General features: G+C 35.7%; 1 protein-coding gene across 1 annotated transcript in view; it reads right to left on the reverse strand.

The window, feature by feature from the left end:
• Window positions 1–4,159: 4,159 nt before the first annotated feature.
• Window positions 4,160–16,407, reverse strand: part of PCDH7 (protocadherin 7) — a 265,181-nt gene continuing 252,933 nt past the window's right edge. The window contains exon 3 of the mRNA XM_054290657.1: window positions 4,160–8,501. Within this exon, the coding sequence (XP_054146632.1) occupies window positions 8,122–8,501 (380 nt within the window). The 3' untranslated portion in view covers window positions 4,160–8,121. The remainder of the gene's footprint in view (window positions 8,502–16,407) is intronic.

The following is a 16,407-nucleotide window of genomic DNA, read 5'->3' on the forward strand; positions in this document are numbered from 1 at the left end:
GTGTAAGGAAAGACTAGATGCATTTTTTCTAAATGTTATTAAGTTTATTTTATCTGCAGTCATTCTGTGCAGAAGACAATATTCTGTAACTTTCAGATGTGACCCCAGTACATGACAAGCCAAATTCTCACCCTTAATTGTTTCTGAATGTTCATTCTGATTAGCTGAATTTTCTTTCGAATTGAAAAATTTTATTTAACTTTTATATTAATATTTAGTAATATTTGTAGCCAATACATTATAGCACCTTATAGAAGTTACAGTAGAAAAACCTTGTTCTCCAGCCAGTACATTTTCATCATATCCCCTCTATTAATTCTATGCCCTCCTAAATGAGCATGTCACACTATATGTATCATTAATTAGCCATCATCATTTCACTGATGATGCATAAATATAATCAGAATATTCATCAGGGGATCCAAACTAATTGGAAGCAGGCTTAACTTACTAGGGCTGGGCAAAAGATGATTCCTTCTTTCTCACATATATAAAGCACTGTACTTCAGAGGGATCTGGAGCATTTGTGCATTTTTCTTACAACTCTACATAAGGCACAAATTAGAGTAAGTAGAAATGTACAGGGTGTTATTGTAGGGTTATACCCTGTGGTTGGATCTTTAGCACACAGAGCAGTATTTCAATCCTCTTTGGAATTCAGGATATTTTTCTTTTTTCAGCACAGCAGCAGAATATTCAAAATTCAAGGCATGCTTCTTGCTCTACCACTTTTAATATTCAAACATGAAGTTATGTGTGAGTGAGTCTACCATAATTTTATGCTCCTAAAGATAAGGGTGGAAACATGATGCCTGCCAGATGCTCAGAGGTCAGACTGAAAAGGAATATGAAATCGCCTCTTGTTCCAGGGCTCTCTTCTAGTCCAGCACAAGGTGGAGAAAAGCTAAGTAAGTGCAAAGCTGATTCCAGGTACTGTCAGCAAGAGGAGATGTAAATTAAAAAAAAAATTTCTCTGACTTTTGTTCTAGCAGCTTATATAAGATAGAAAACCGGAGAGAAGCTGAAGCAGGTTCAATAATTATCCAGTTGTGTGACCCTGTAGTCACTGTACACTGCCAGACTAAAGGGTAGTTGCTAATTTTTGTATTTTGTTCTGTCTTGCTAAAGCTTAAAATAAATACAGGACCTCCTACTGAAGGTCTTTATTTTCCAATATTCTGGATTGGAATCATTAGATAATGACAAAGAATTTTCTGGAACCTTAAAATCTACTTCAAAAGCAAGAGGTGTACATACACACACATACAAACACACAATTAGCCAAGTTCTCCACCTGTAACTTTTTTTATCCTTCTTCCACTTTTGCTTGTGAATTTTTTCACCTCTTCTCCTCTAATCATGCCTAAATAATGAACTATTACAGCATGTGCAGCAGTTTGTGGATCTTTCCAGACTAATATCTTCCTCTGATTTCTTCATTCTACTTGTCTCATCAAATATATATTCAACTAACTTTGAACAAACTACTGATGCCATAACCTTGCCACAGTTAGAATCAGCTTCATTTTCTGGAATCCTGTAACACAGTTGCTATGTAAGAAGAAAAACTCAGGAAGATGATTTTCCCCAACTAGACTTACTACAAGTTATAAAACCTGCAAGTACCTTTGGAAAAAGGAAAAGTGCACACTTTTATGGGAAATGGTAGAATCCAATATTGCTATTTGGGGAATTCCATAGATGCTGGAAATCCTTGAGAAATAGGTAGTAAAAAGACACAGCATTTTTTTTTTTCTTTTGTTCTAGTCTTTTCTTTCTTCTCTGACTGTGGACAGGATTGCAAAAAACTTAAATATTTCATTGTTATTTAAGTTGCTCTCTTCATGACACTACATTTTGCTGAGTGTGAATTTACCAAAGCAGTAGTAAACATGGTACAAACCTGCTTTTATACTACCTTGGCTTCTTTGTTCCCTCAGTTTTATCCTTGAAGGCACAGCTGAAAAGCATTGGGTTTTTTTCATTCATTATTATAACATGAACATGAAAAAGCTGGTTGTTATCCTGAAAATAGAACAGAAATATGAAAACTATATCTTGCCTATTTGGTCGTTCCAAAACTGTCTTCTCCTTCAGTGGATGCTGTAGAAACCTGCTGGAATTTTCTTTAGTAAGCTTACAAAAAAGGATACTAATATACAAACATTTTTTAACCATTGCCTTAATCTTTAGAAACATTACCTTAAATAGAATCACATGCCTTATAATTAAAAAGAATCCTTTCTTATAAGTTACAGTACCATACCACAGTTAGCTAAAAATTATGCATTAATATCTCCCTATTTTCAAATCCTTACATCAGTTTGAAAGTCCTAAAGGAATATATTTCTATCAGTTCTGTACCAATTACATTATACCTATTTGCTGTTCTTTGTTCCCTTTTATTTCTTCCCAGAGGCTGTTCCACACAAGTACAGGATAGGTATTTTGCATTTCCAGCCCCCCAGTTTCTTGGTAAGTGTATCTCAGTCTTTAAACCAGATACACTTGCTTCAGAAGAAAGAGCTGTATGAACTGCCTGACTAGAATCCTATGATTTTACTAAGGAATACTCTCATCTAACGGCAGCACTGCTTTCCTTTTCAGCAAAGGCTAGATAATTTGCATATTTATGAACTATTAAGCATCTTCTATACACTCCCCTCAGGAGGCTCAATAAAGACAAGAAATTATTTCTGCCTAGGTCACATTTATTAATTTCAGTCTCTGCATAAGATTTACAGTTTACTGCAACACAGGAGGGAGAACTGAAGCCAGGGTTAAAGGGGAGCATAAATTGTTTGCTTTTGCTAGTTTATATCATCCTCTCTTACCACTCTTAATGTCTCAGGAAACTTATTTTATCTTCCTGTAATCACCTTCCTGGATGCAGTGGGTAAACAAGAAAATGCAGATAAAAGACAAACAAACATAAGGTCATGCCTTGCATGCTGCAACTGGTACAAAATAAACTTGAAAGCTTGATTGAAGTTACTCATTAAAATACTGTTACTGCTGAAAGGGGTGGAGGGGTAGCTCATTCAAGTGCAGTGTGAGAGATCCAGGGTCAGGTGGTGAACTACACTTTCTCCATAGGCTTGCAGATTCAGAGTTCTGCTTGTGGAAAGAAGAATCTTGTTTGACACATTCATTAGAGCAGACTAGAAAATGTAAACTTTAAGCACATTCAGAGAAAGACATTTGCAATGTAAAGTTTGTTTTATAAAAAGTTTTGGCCAGTTTGTATTCACAAAAACCCAAGCCTAATCTGTATTAAGGTAAAAGGATATAAATGGCTCTTTCTGTGATGTTTACTGGGAAATTGTATTCAATGGTTTCCAAGGCCTCTGTAGTAATTCGGTATTTTGGATAATAGAGAGCGATGAAAGGAGTGTCGACCTTTGATCCCTCTCCCCACAAACACTTTTTTCACATATTATAACTGATGCAAATCCCAATTTAATGGCTGTTTTGGAGCCTGCTCTTTCAAAACAAACAAGCAAACAAAGACAAAAAAAACTATGTGTGATCCAGACAGCTAAGGAATAAACTCTTTCTTCTTAGATGTTCCTTCTTGAGAAGGATTTGTTCTTGATTTATAGTTATGCTGAGATGGATAATTTGATTCACAGCCAGAGAGAACTGGAAGCTCTTGTTTCTCTTTTTTTCCCCCGAATTTCTGCATTAATTGTGTTGTTTTTCTCAATATAGATGCTCTACTGACATTTTAGGATGTGCTAATAGTTCTAAACTTCTTGGAAAATATAGCAGCCTTGTTGATAATAAGAAAAATTGCCAACCTATAATGGAAATATATGGACTTTTGCTAAAGGCTTATTATTCCACTTAATAGGAAGGTTTTGAACACATTTTTAAAATAAGCCCTTTTGATCAGTAATCAGAAACAACTGTTCAGGTTACGAGTACTCTCTGCTGAGAAAATAGCTGTGTGCTGTCCAGGGTGACAGTAGCCTCAGGTCTATCGAATTTCACTCAGAAGACAGGTAAAACCTCAGCCATCTCTGCAGCTGAATCTGTGGCCAGTTACTAAGGCAGAGTCATTGCTATTCAAAATACCATTAAATATTGAAACTAGCATGTGATTTAATCTAGTAAAATTGGAATAGACTGTCCAAGAAAGTAAACTGGCAAATGGGCAACCAGTTGAACATGTTATATTTTAATTTGCAGAGACAAAAATGACAAGCAATTTATTTACATAAAACTGTACAAAAGCAAATTAAATTATGTAAATATTTCATAAATAGAGGTGGACTAGCGTTTAATACATTTTGCCATGTTTAGCATAGTTGCGTGCATAGTGACTCATAATAAACAATGATAAATTGTTCTCTGCTTCACTATCAACATCCAAGTTGCAGAACAATAGTCAATGATTATTATTACAAACAGATCGTACCACACTGAATGCAAGTGCTTTAAAATTTAGGAAAAGTTGTCTGAAAGCATACCCCAGGTAGCTGGTGAATGTTGTCTTCTTCCTAGTGCTTATGCTCTTTCAGTTAATAATACAACTTAACTGGTGGGCTTTCATTTCTATTGCTTTATCATCTGCTTCTTTTCTTAAGGAAACTCTGTATATTTATCACCAGTGAAACAGAAAGAAAAATATTTAATTGTTTAACTTCCTTACAAGTGTTTGGTGATGGCTGGATTTATGGCAAGATCTTCATCCTGATTCATGATTTTTCTGCTTGACAACTTCTAGGGTAGCCTTTCAGCCAATCATTTCAATCCCATTTCATTTTTTCCCCCACATAAAAATAATGTTTAACTTTTTTTCCTGAAACTCAGGCAGCAGGCCAGTCAGAAACCATATTCAATAAACATAGTGGGTCTGAGATCTGGATTAAGCCTTAGATTTTAGACCAAAGCTATTGAACTTTCTAATACATATAAAGTTATATATTAACGCATCAATCTATAAAGGTGCCCTAATGTAAAATACATGCAAAGCTCATTTGAGTTTCCCATGGAAGGAAAGAAAAAGATGATTTCTATACAGTACAAATAAAATGTGATGAAGGCTAAAAGCTATTAAAAAATTGTCAATTTTCCTGGCAACATGAATTGGCGACACCTTGCTAAATAACTATCATATAGACTGATCATACTTTTCCAGGCAGCAAAATTAAAAACAAATTAAAACAACCCCAAAGCCCACACAAATAGTAATTAAAAAAATCCTCAAGACCTACTTAAACCACAGCCTTGTGTTAATAATGCTTAAGACTGGTCCATTAACTGAGTTTGGCAAAAGGCTTGCTTTTAAATATATTATTTATAATTTCTCAGAAAATAAACACAGGTAAATATACAGGTTCAAAAAAGTTGGGAATAGCCCCTTACCCCTCAGTGTCCAAACCCAACTACCACTTTACCATAATAATAGGTATAAAAGGCACAGTTGCATATTTTGCATTCACCCTAATTATTTTTTATAGCTTTATTTGTTTATTTTTTATACAAAAGCACTCTATTTATGGAGTGGCACCAGATTTAACCTATTTCAAATAAAGAGGAAAAATACAAACACAAAATATATTTGTATGTCATGCCAGGTCAGAAGAGTAATCAGCATATTAATAGTGGCTAGTTCCACAAGAATTACTGTGAATACTTACAGTAGATAGAATTTTTAAAAAATTCTTTCACACATTTTAGATCTTAGGAGATGCACACAAGAAAATTATTTCATGACTGTCTTACGTGGTGCAAAAATTGGTGAATGACTGCTGATCCATTTAATCTGAAGGTCTATTATGACCTGTATTATTACCCCTGTAGAAAAAGTGTCTAAGAATATATGGAACCCAGCTACCTAATTTATTTTCTTGTGTGTAATATTAAATAAAATCTTATTAAAGGAAGTTCTGTTGAACATTTGTGTTATGCAATTGTGTATTCTGTTGAAACGTGCAAGAAAAATGTGTTTACATTACATAAGCATTTTTAGAAGCATTTTTAAACAGGTACTTACAGATTATACAAAGCAGTAACTGCTATATGCAGTCTCATAACAAAGTACTAGCTTGCATCTCCCCGTATTACTTAAATAATTAAACATAAAAATGTTCAATCGTTAATAATCTTTTATTTTAATATTTTCTTTCTAAAATGTGCCCGTTCATCATAACTGCTATACACAAACTAATGTTACTTGAAGAAAGTAAACTTTAGAGAGGAGAATGAAAAGGCCAGTAGTGGCACAACCCACTATACGGAGAAGTGAATTCAAAAGATAAATGTGATGAGTTGTTTTGATTTACCAACCTCTACCTTAGGCTGTTTAAGGTTATTTCTATGCAATTCTTCAAAGCAAGAAACTACCCAAAGCTACATTATGACTACAGTTACTAGAGAGCCATCTAGCCATGCCTTCGTGCCAGTTCAACAGCCAGGGATCTGAATGCTTTCTCCGTCCTTGAGCTGTCCTTGCTGTGTTGTTTGATTGTCACTTTTGTCTGAATGTCTGAGCTCAGTCTGTGATTATTAATACAGCATCAACTACAAAGCAATTGGTTGATGTTCTGCATGTTTTGTTGCTTTTATTGCACAAAACCCTGTTTCATTTCCTCTTCCTTTCATGATGCACTCCCCATGATAATTGTTACAGCTCTTGCATATTGCAGCATGGACTCCTTTTAACTCCTCTTGATCTCCTAGGTATCATACCACTGTTTATCAGACCATTTTTTACTAATGCTAAATGTTCTGAGTATTGATATCATTTAGTATTGCACGTTTCTTGGTTTTAATGCACTTGGTTTCAAGAAAGCTTTCATTATCATCATCTTTGACATAATTGAAGCAGTTGATAAGCTGCAACACTGATGACCAGACTTAGCAACCATGCCTTGCAATCTGAAAAGAAGCTTTTTTATCCGAGTTGTAATGTTCTCTTGTTACTGCATTATCCTGTTGTCCACCTTTTTCCCTCCCATCAAGCATTCCCACTAACACGGCCTTCTCTTCTACTATTATTTTTTAATTTTAATCTTAAAAATTCCCTGGAACTAGCATATGCAGCATATAACATGCAGCATGTGTTGCAATGTATCATGTCATTACAAAAGAAGCATCAGTTCCTTTGGGCATCCAACTGAACCACACTGGAAAAAAAAAATTGTCATCTGGGCTTGTGGACTGTGCCGCTGCATAGAATGTAACTGAAGCTGTGTTATGAGTACATGTGGGTTTTTTGTGAATACATTTATTTTCTAAGTCAAGCCCCAATACTTAGCAGTTCCCCTGATCCATTGTGTGATCTTTGGCCTTTTTGTTATTACAATCTTCCCAGCTAAACATTAGTCTTGCCCAAAATAATGATTTCAACAGTTTATCATTGCTATCCTATGGTATAAGTGTTAGTAATTGTGTTTACATTGAAATAATCATTACAGAGAACGAGAGAGAAAGAGAGAAAGAGACACAGCAAGACAGGTTTGTTCAATGGATAAAACAGAACCAGAGTCCATGAATCACGGGAAAGTATGCCATGTTTTTGACTGCAGTCTCAGGCTGAACATATTTCTGTTTCTTCCAGCCTCAGATGAGAGGTGAGAATATTAAAGCTGTGGTCTTCACAAAGTGCCTATTAATGATTATTCCTTTATATTTATCCTATATCTTTACGGTTTCTGAAGGATTGTCCCTGATGGGGATCAGCAATATTCAGATGGTATGTTTCGAATACATTTTCCCTGACCTGTTATCCTCAACAAGCCAGATGACAAACAAACAAAATGAGTGGCTTAATTCATGCTTCTGCAGGAGGGAAACAACAGTGTGTCGTGTTCTTTTTAATCAAGCTTGCTACTATGGGAGGAATTTGCAACCATAGATCTAGGAAAATAAAAAATCAGCAAGGGGGAATTAGACATGCAAGTAACAGCAATGTTTTCTACATTGTACAGTATAGTCAGGCAGACAGTATAATTACATGCCTGCTATGGAGGCAGAAGTGGCAGGCAGATCTTTTGTCTCTTTGGTGGCCCCCTCTTTATTGTTTCACATTTTTTCTTAAAATTGTTGTGATTTTAAGACTTTTGCCCCATTTCTTTCTTATATTATGAAACAACTTTGTCGCTGCTTTTTAGCCTACAGGTAAACTTCTCTTCTAGTTAGAGTATTGACAGGAGATGGCTTGTATTCCCCTGTCTGTGTGAGGGGGATATCCTCTGGGTTGCCTTCTTCATTTTTGCTGAAACTAGCTGCGCTGAAGGTCTCATAGGATGAGGTCAACTTTTTGTTAAGGAGGTTTCTGTTGCGGTCACCCATGAGGGAGGCTTCTCCATTGGCCAGCTTTTCCTGACTGCCCCGTTCATCAACAGGCATGAAAGTGGAGAGTTTTGGCTGGCTCTTCTGCTTTCTCTCCGGAGAAGTGCGGACTGGCATCCAGCAGGAGTCTGAGTGGCCGTATTCATCACATTCTCGGGTGCACTTCCCTGTCAGGGCTACATCTGGTAGAGGCCGTGAATCTGAAAATGAAAGAGAGTTGTCTTTACAAATTATTGTTACGGGGACTTCCGCTGAAACTGAGAATCCTTGCATTCACAAAAGGTATTTTTAAAGATATTGGTAGGAATGTGGCAGTAAGTTCCTCAGTAATAATTTTTTTCACATTGCATGTGCCCAGAGGCAGCAAGCAGATCTGTACAGTTATTCTCAATCTTAATAATTGAAAAAATACAAAATCTATTAATCCTCTTCCTGTGCCTGAAAATCAATTCCAGAAACATTTGGCATTAGGTACTGAATTAATTTTGGTGTCTGAAAGAGTCGAAGAAACACTTAATTCCATACTGCCAATTTTCTAGAAATTATTAAAAATACCTTTCCTTGATTTTTTTTAGAGAATACTCTGAATTTGTGTGGAAGAATCCTCAGACCCTGTGCCCTGGAAATACTTACAAGCATACTTAATGCCCTGCAAATGAGCAGATCCGCTATTGACAAAGGGAATGAATTTTCATATAATGAAACCCTCTGCTTGAATTTCTGAGGATTGGGCACTTGAGTTTTTAGCCCACAATATGTTAGATAAGTTCTACAATCAGTAATTGCAGAAGTGTACAAAACCTTTGCTATAGGTTATCAACTTTATCAATAGTACAAATAAAGCTGTTCTGTGTGTATATGTGCATGGTAGGGCATGGGATGAATCTGAGTGCTGCCTAAAGAGAAACATTTTATATGTGCCTGGCTGTGTTAGAAGGTGTCTTGTTCCTGTTCACTATGTCTAAGTTTTCTGTTCCTGTAAGAGCTTTTACTGAAAACCAGCAAAGTTCCGAGGCTTGCAGTATTGACTCCTACCTGTTTTCAAGGCAGGGATATTTAATATTCGTATTTTAATACTTGCAAACAACTGAATTTAAAAACTACCTCAACTATTTTAACGAATGGGTAAGATTCTTTAACCTTCTTTTTATTCAGTTATAGTGTACTTTATGGTCTAAAGGAATAACTGAAGCTGCCTACAACGGAACAACATTATATTCAAACAAAATTGACAAAGAACATAAATCAAAAATAATTTTTTCAAATGTGTTTGATATGGCTTTCATATGATATGACTTATTTGATGAAATATTTAGGGGTTTTTTGTAAAAAAAATCAATTATTTTGAAGGGAGCAAAAAACATGGAAACGTAATCAGGCACTTCAAATGGGCTCTGGCATTTTTCTACCTTCCCACTACAACACCAAAATTCTTGTGAGCAGTAATTTTTGCCTGTAATAACATGTGTATACAAACTTATAAAAACTCCTTCAAAGGCCCGCTCAGCCTTCATTCTGTTACTTTTGTTTTGCCTATTTTTTTTTTAATCTGGCTAATAAAGTACCTTCTCAAATGATGATAATTCCAGCTGTGATTTTTTAATAAATTGATAAAAGAAACCACTGCTGAAAATAAAAACAAACAACCAAACAAAAAAACCCCAAAACCCAACAGCCAAAAATCCTTCACTCCTCCAGAATAAACCAATTTAATTTAAAATATTTAAAACAGGTGCTTGCGGAGAAAGCATATTTCATTTCAACATCTGTGGATTTAATCCTGATAGAATTGCAAAAGCTCTTGAAAGTCAGATTTATCTTCATCCTGTCCTGATTTTTTTTTTTTGTTTTAGGCATTTAAACATTAATTTAATAAATAATTTGTTGCTGTACTGTAAAGGTGTGTACACTATTTGCTACTTCCAGGTATCAACATTTCATAGAATTTACTGAATGCATTCTGAATACTTTATAAAATTTCATATTTCAATGAAATATCACTGACTTTAATGAGGAAACAGCCCTGGTTTCTAGATAACTGAGTAATCCTGTAACTAAGATGTGTAAGGTCAGGAGGAGGGAACTGAGTGATTTTTTCTTTTTAAAATTTTTCCCCCAATTTATTTTTAAAGCTTTTTCCCTTAGACACAATTCCCACTTTTTTTTTTCCCAATGAAGAATGCAATACTATAAAAACTTATCAGCCTACCAGTTTTCAGGTGGCTGTGTTCTGCAAACATACACAGAATATGGGGATGGGTACAGGAAAATCCTCTGTTTGTCAGTTAAATCAGCATTATTCTGACCCTCCCCAATGATAAGAAGCATAATTAACTGCTCCACTGCCCTGATATGCTTTGATTTTTAACCACAATTTTTCATATTTTCACAACAGGGACAATTCCCTTAAACCTCTATAAATTATTTGAACCAGCACCTTATTTCCAAAAAAAAAATCCTGACCATTAAACATTATGCTTGCTTCTAGTATTTTAATTATTACTCTGACATAATATTAGCAACCACTGATCAAGGCAGTTTGTCAGACCTTTATTTAAAACATAGGAATATAAGTTTATTGGAAAGATTTTCTTTTGTTGTCATATGAGTTTGGGGTTTTCTTTCCAGACTGAAACAATTAGCACCTCATTATATCTGATGGAGTCTTTCTAGCTGAAAAAAAAATTTGAGTCAGCAATACGTGGGTTCATAAAAATCTTTCCCTTGCTGGTGGTCTTTTAATCATGCTCTTGAAAATGCACCATTTTGCATTGTGTTGCTTCTCCTATTCACTTCTGGATAAATAATGGAACTCGTTATTGGGAAACATGAGGACTTAATGTACAATTCAGCCTTATAATGTTGTTTTATGAGGCAAAACCCTCCAAGTCACATAACCTGTTGGGTTATGTGGTAAACTTTATCTTCACACCCACAGAAGAGCTCAGAGAGACACTGGAAGAACAATTCTAGCCCAAATAATACCCCAACAGACCTACCCAGGCCCACCATAGGGCAACCAGACCCTCAAAGGTCCATCTGCCAGGCCCAGAGGAACACAGGGGTGTGCAGTAGCAAGTAGGAACTCAAAACAAGGATTCACAAGGAAAAATCATCTTTCTGTGTAATGCTGGGGATTGCTGTCTAGGTATGTAAAGCAAATTATAAGACATAAAGGAAAAGGAATTTGGGACAGCAAAGGACTTAGATGACATTTAGGGGAGAAACCATCAGGAAGACAAGTGAGGAGTTTAGATGATAAAGGAGAAATAGAGAAATAAGGGGACAAAAGGGCCAGTCACAAGTAAATAGTTTGCTTGTCTGGTTGTGTTCTACGCTGGATGAACACCATTTGTCCTGTCCTCTTATCAAGTTCCTTTCCAGCTCTTTCCTGGGAATGGGCTCTTTATTATGAGTGCATGTATAGATATGGGTGTGTGCACTATCACTAGTAGCGGTCTTCCATCCTGTCCAGCCAGAGAAGAGGACAGAATGAGGCCCCTGGTGCTGTTTGTGCTCATGGGAGGGCTCTGAGTGTCTGTGATCTGTGTGGACAGCTCGGTGTATATCTGGTGTATGTGTGTGCTCTGTGTGTGTGCCAGCTGGGAATATATCCTCATCTTTGCTTGGATTCGGGGGCATGGAATAGCAGCAGCAGCCTCCTGTCCCTCAGGCTGTCAGATCCAGTGCCATTTATTTTTCTCTAAAACACCTTAAATTAAGATTTGACACTTACAGCCTTCTACTCCATTGCTTTCTTTCTTGCATCTTTTCTCAGAGCTTGAATCAGTGCAGCATTTCAGTACAGATCTAATCGAACACGGTTTGAAACCTGTTGCATTTTAATCTCTCATCTGTTTAAAAGATTGACACACCTAAACTAGTGGGTTAAGGGAAGATGGGTGCTTTCTGTGCACTTGATAACAGTTATTTAACCTCTAATTTGAATAAACTGCCATACCACTTTAGCTACACAGTAACTGCATTTTTGCTAACTCACTGAAACAGATCAACCCTCTTTTGCAGAGTAGGGACTCTATGGTCAGCATTTTAAATTACCTAGCCCATGGAGTTTTGATCAATCTCTGAATTTGAAAATAAAAATAAATTTTACTCATGTTTTCTAGCACAATTTGCATTGAAACACATCTATTTCTAAGCTAAATACTTTTCCTAAGTGCTTCTCAGTTTAAAAGTGAAGTACTCCAGTAGTGACCCCACTGAGAACTGACAAGTCTAATGGAATATGACACAGCAAACAATTTGTCAGCAGAATTGGCAAATCATCAAGGAGCAGCACAACAGATTCCTACTGCAGTTATATATCTGGAAACCAAGTTAATTTGTGCTTAAAATGCCCCTTATACACAAAAAAAAAAAAAAAAAAAAAAAAAAAAACATTATCACAATGTTAATTGATAGAGAAAGATATGCGATATTTCTTTTTATACTGAAATCTGTAGATTAGGGATTAGGTTCTAATAGTTTGTATAGACTAGCTAAACTCAACCTTTTATTTTATCTGCACAAAAAAGATAATCAGAAGATGTCATCAGAAGATATCATCTTAGTTATTGTCAAGCATATCTGCTCATCAGATCAGAACATGGCTCAGCCATCGTAAACCCACTCCCTAAAATACAGATATTTAGAAAAGAATTTAGGCATACATGTAAATGGAGAATTCAAAATGTAATACTTTTAAAACAGATTTCACTCGCCAGACTTCAGCTTGGGAAAATAATTGGAAAACATTAATTCAATGGACTTTAAAATCTACTTTGTCATTGTATCTGATAGAAGCTTTCACCCCAAATTTTTAAAATTTATCTGTAAAAGTTAGGTATTTTTTAAAACTTTAGTAACTATTCATCCAATAAATCCTTAAACATTTGCAGCTCATTTCTGAGACATTAATATGCTTTATGTTTTCCATAAAGCTTTGTACAAAAGAATGTAAGTGATTGGAGATATTTGTATGTGTGCTAATGTTTCTGCTGATTGTAGCTGACCATTCCCTCAGGGCTAGTAGGGCTACTTCTTATCGAAAAGGGAAGGCACCTACCACTGCAGGCTGGACTGGGGAAAGGTGATGTTCTATCTCCAGTTTCATATCAAAGAAACTAACTCAAATATTCCAACCAAGCAGTTTTCCACTATTTTCTCTCCTCCTATTCCTAATCAAAAGAGGTTAATATATTTCATCAAGGACATAAACAGTATTATGAACTCAGTAGTCAACAAGTACACCTGGGGATTGGAACTAGATGATTTTTAAGGTCCCTTCCAACCCTATCCATTCCATGGCTCTTCATGTTACAAGTTACGTGCTTTTATTTTACACATACATTGCAGAAATATAGTCAAGAATGCTCACTCTGGCTCCACTCTACACAATTTTAACAACCATTCTTGTACAATATATTTTATAGATCCACATCTAGTCATGACATTGTTCTAGCACAGACACTGGAGAAAAATGCAAAGAGCTTTTCACTTTTTCATTTTTGTAACCCACACACAAAGCTGATGGTAACAACAGATTTAAGATGTACTTAAACTGGCAAAATTTTTGTTCCACTTGTCCCTGGAGATGGAATACCTTCCAAATCAATAGGGACACTGTATCTAGACACAATAATTTGAACATCTGCAGAAAGCATTCCTAGCTGTAGACCTTTTTCTTGGAGGAGTACAAAACCACAGTAGCCATATAGCAGTAGAGCAGTGCAACTCTGCAACTTTTGCAAACCATGCAGCTTGGACAACAGTATCTGAGCAGTCATTGGCAGAGCAGTTCTAAATGGTATCTATGACAAATCAATGGCTCCATGCAGATTTTGCTTTCCACATTGACAGGCCCATAATATCCCTGCATGGTTCCATTTATTGAGGACCTATAAAAACTGCATGTGGAATAGTTCCAGCTACCATGAGAAAAGAAAAAAAAAGCATAGTAAAGAAAGAGACTGGGGTTTGGATGAGCCCCATTTTTCTGCATTCTGTGCACAATATGTTACATTCAGAAGAGCATCCAAAATGCAAGTGAAACACCAGTATATGATTAAAGTGGAGCATGTTTATATGGCTTTTATATTAAAAGCCATGACTCTTTTATGAGCTGTGTGATCAGGGACACAATAGATCTCTTAAAGCCTAACAAGTATTGACGACATGATCAGGGAACAATAATGCAGAAAACAGCTGAGAGAGTACATATTGTAGAAAATCACTGTTTAAGGGGGAAAAAGAAAGCCAGTCGACAGGGATATACAGCTACAACAGTACTGTTGTTGAAATTCTTGCCTCCTAATTGCTGTAATTCAGGAGCTGCACCCCAGTTTGTGCCGTGGCATATTCTGACATGCCAAGACACTATAAAAATACTTAAACATGTTAGAAAGCATCAGCAATTTATTTCTCTGTACCTTAGGCTAAATACAGTTAAACAGCAGCCGAACATATCTCAAGAAGCGTTTAGTGCCCCAAGGCTTGGGCTGCTGTCATTCTGAATGTGGCATTGTCGTGTACTGCAGAGACAGTGCATGCCATCTCTAAAACAGTCTTACTGAATAAAGGCAAACACAAATCCGCTGCCTGAGATGTGCCAACTGCACTGAAGTAATGAATATATTAATTGCTTTTGGACTAGAATAATTTCATGTATATCATGCCTAATTCTAAAATTCCTTTCAGTGCTTAAGAAAATACTTGAGAGTACAGAAAAGTTTTATGTATATTGATGGAATGATTAATATTGTGAGACAAGGTATGAAGAGGATACAAAATCATGAGTTCTATAAATCTGATTTATTTTTTTAATGCAAAGGAAAGAAATATAGAAATAAAGAATGAAGAATATAGAATGAAAGTGAGAACTTTGAATACTTTACTTGTAAAATTGTTGAAAATAATAGTTCCTCTTAAACAATTCCTAAAGCTAGCAAGACTCAGTGCTGTGATGAGTCCAAATTCCTAATACTTAGCAGTTTCAAGAGAGACCAGAGTGGCATGTTAAAGGAAATATGTGCTGCTAAATGATCGATTACAATTAAAACCAATAAAAAATAAAACAGACAAAAAAACCTCAATGTCACAGGAAAATAGAAACAGTTAAATGATTCTTTAAATTTGAAAAAAGTTCATGCTAGATGAATGAAAGTGAATTAGTGAGAAGAGAAAGCAGATATGGTAGGAAAGAGCACTGATAATGTACCTGAAAGGCAAGAACAAAAAAAAAAGAAAAAAAAAACAAGAGTGGAAATAATCTATTTTGCAGGCCCATAGTGAAAAAGACCAGAAGTAATGTCTTGATTGCAACAATGACAAATCATGTTAAAAATTAGGAAAATCTTTGAGGATGAATGAAGGAGTAATGGAAGGTTATAGAATCTGGGATGAGTTTTACAAATGTCTAGAAAATTTTTTTCCCAGGATAACATAAACATAGCTAATCATACCTTGGGAGAGAAAGGATGCACTAAATGACCTCTAAAGTTTCCCTTCATCTCTACAGTTCTGTTGATGTGATTGCCAACTCTCACGTACTTTGGCCTCAATCCAATTCCTAACTGCTTCTGGGTTGAGACTCTTGACTTACTCAGTAATAAATCAACCTCAGACAGGGGGCCTCAGTTTAACCAAAAATCCGTTTTAGAATCTTCCTTAAAATTTTTTGGTAATAAAACTACAAGCAAAACCCAGAAATAGTTGGACCACTTAATTCAGGTGTTAATCAAAGGAATAGAGAAACATAAAGCCCGGAATGATAAAAGCACCCCACCCATTCTCAAGTTCCAACATGATAATTTAGCATTTATAAAATCTTTTTTCCTGAGAAAAAACACATCCATCCTATCTTACAATTAGCTTCTTCAAAAAATTAAAGAATTAATATTGCTTCTGCTTGTAGTGGTGCAAAACATATCACACCTCTGAAGTCCATTAAACCTGAAACTGGTGTAAGAACTAAAATTTCATAAGTGTTTGCATCTTATAAAATATTTTTGTTTTGCTTCCCTTGAATATTACCTATCTGTGTTGTACAGAGGAGCAGTCAAATAAGATAATGAACACATAAAGTTTTGGGTTTTTTATGCTTATTAA

This window comes from Melozone crissalis, unplaced genomic scaffold (assembly GCF_028551555.1).
Source record: "Melozone crissalis strain CALT ecotype California unplaced genomic scaffold, PUWL_Pcris_2 ptg000006l_1, whole genome shotgun sequence".
Classification (NCBI taxonomy): domain Eukaryota; kingdom Metazoa; phylum Chordata; class Aves; order Passeriformes; family Passerellidae; genus Melozone; species Melozone crissalis.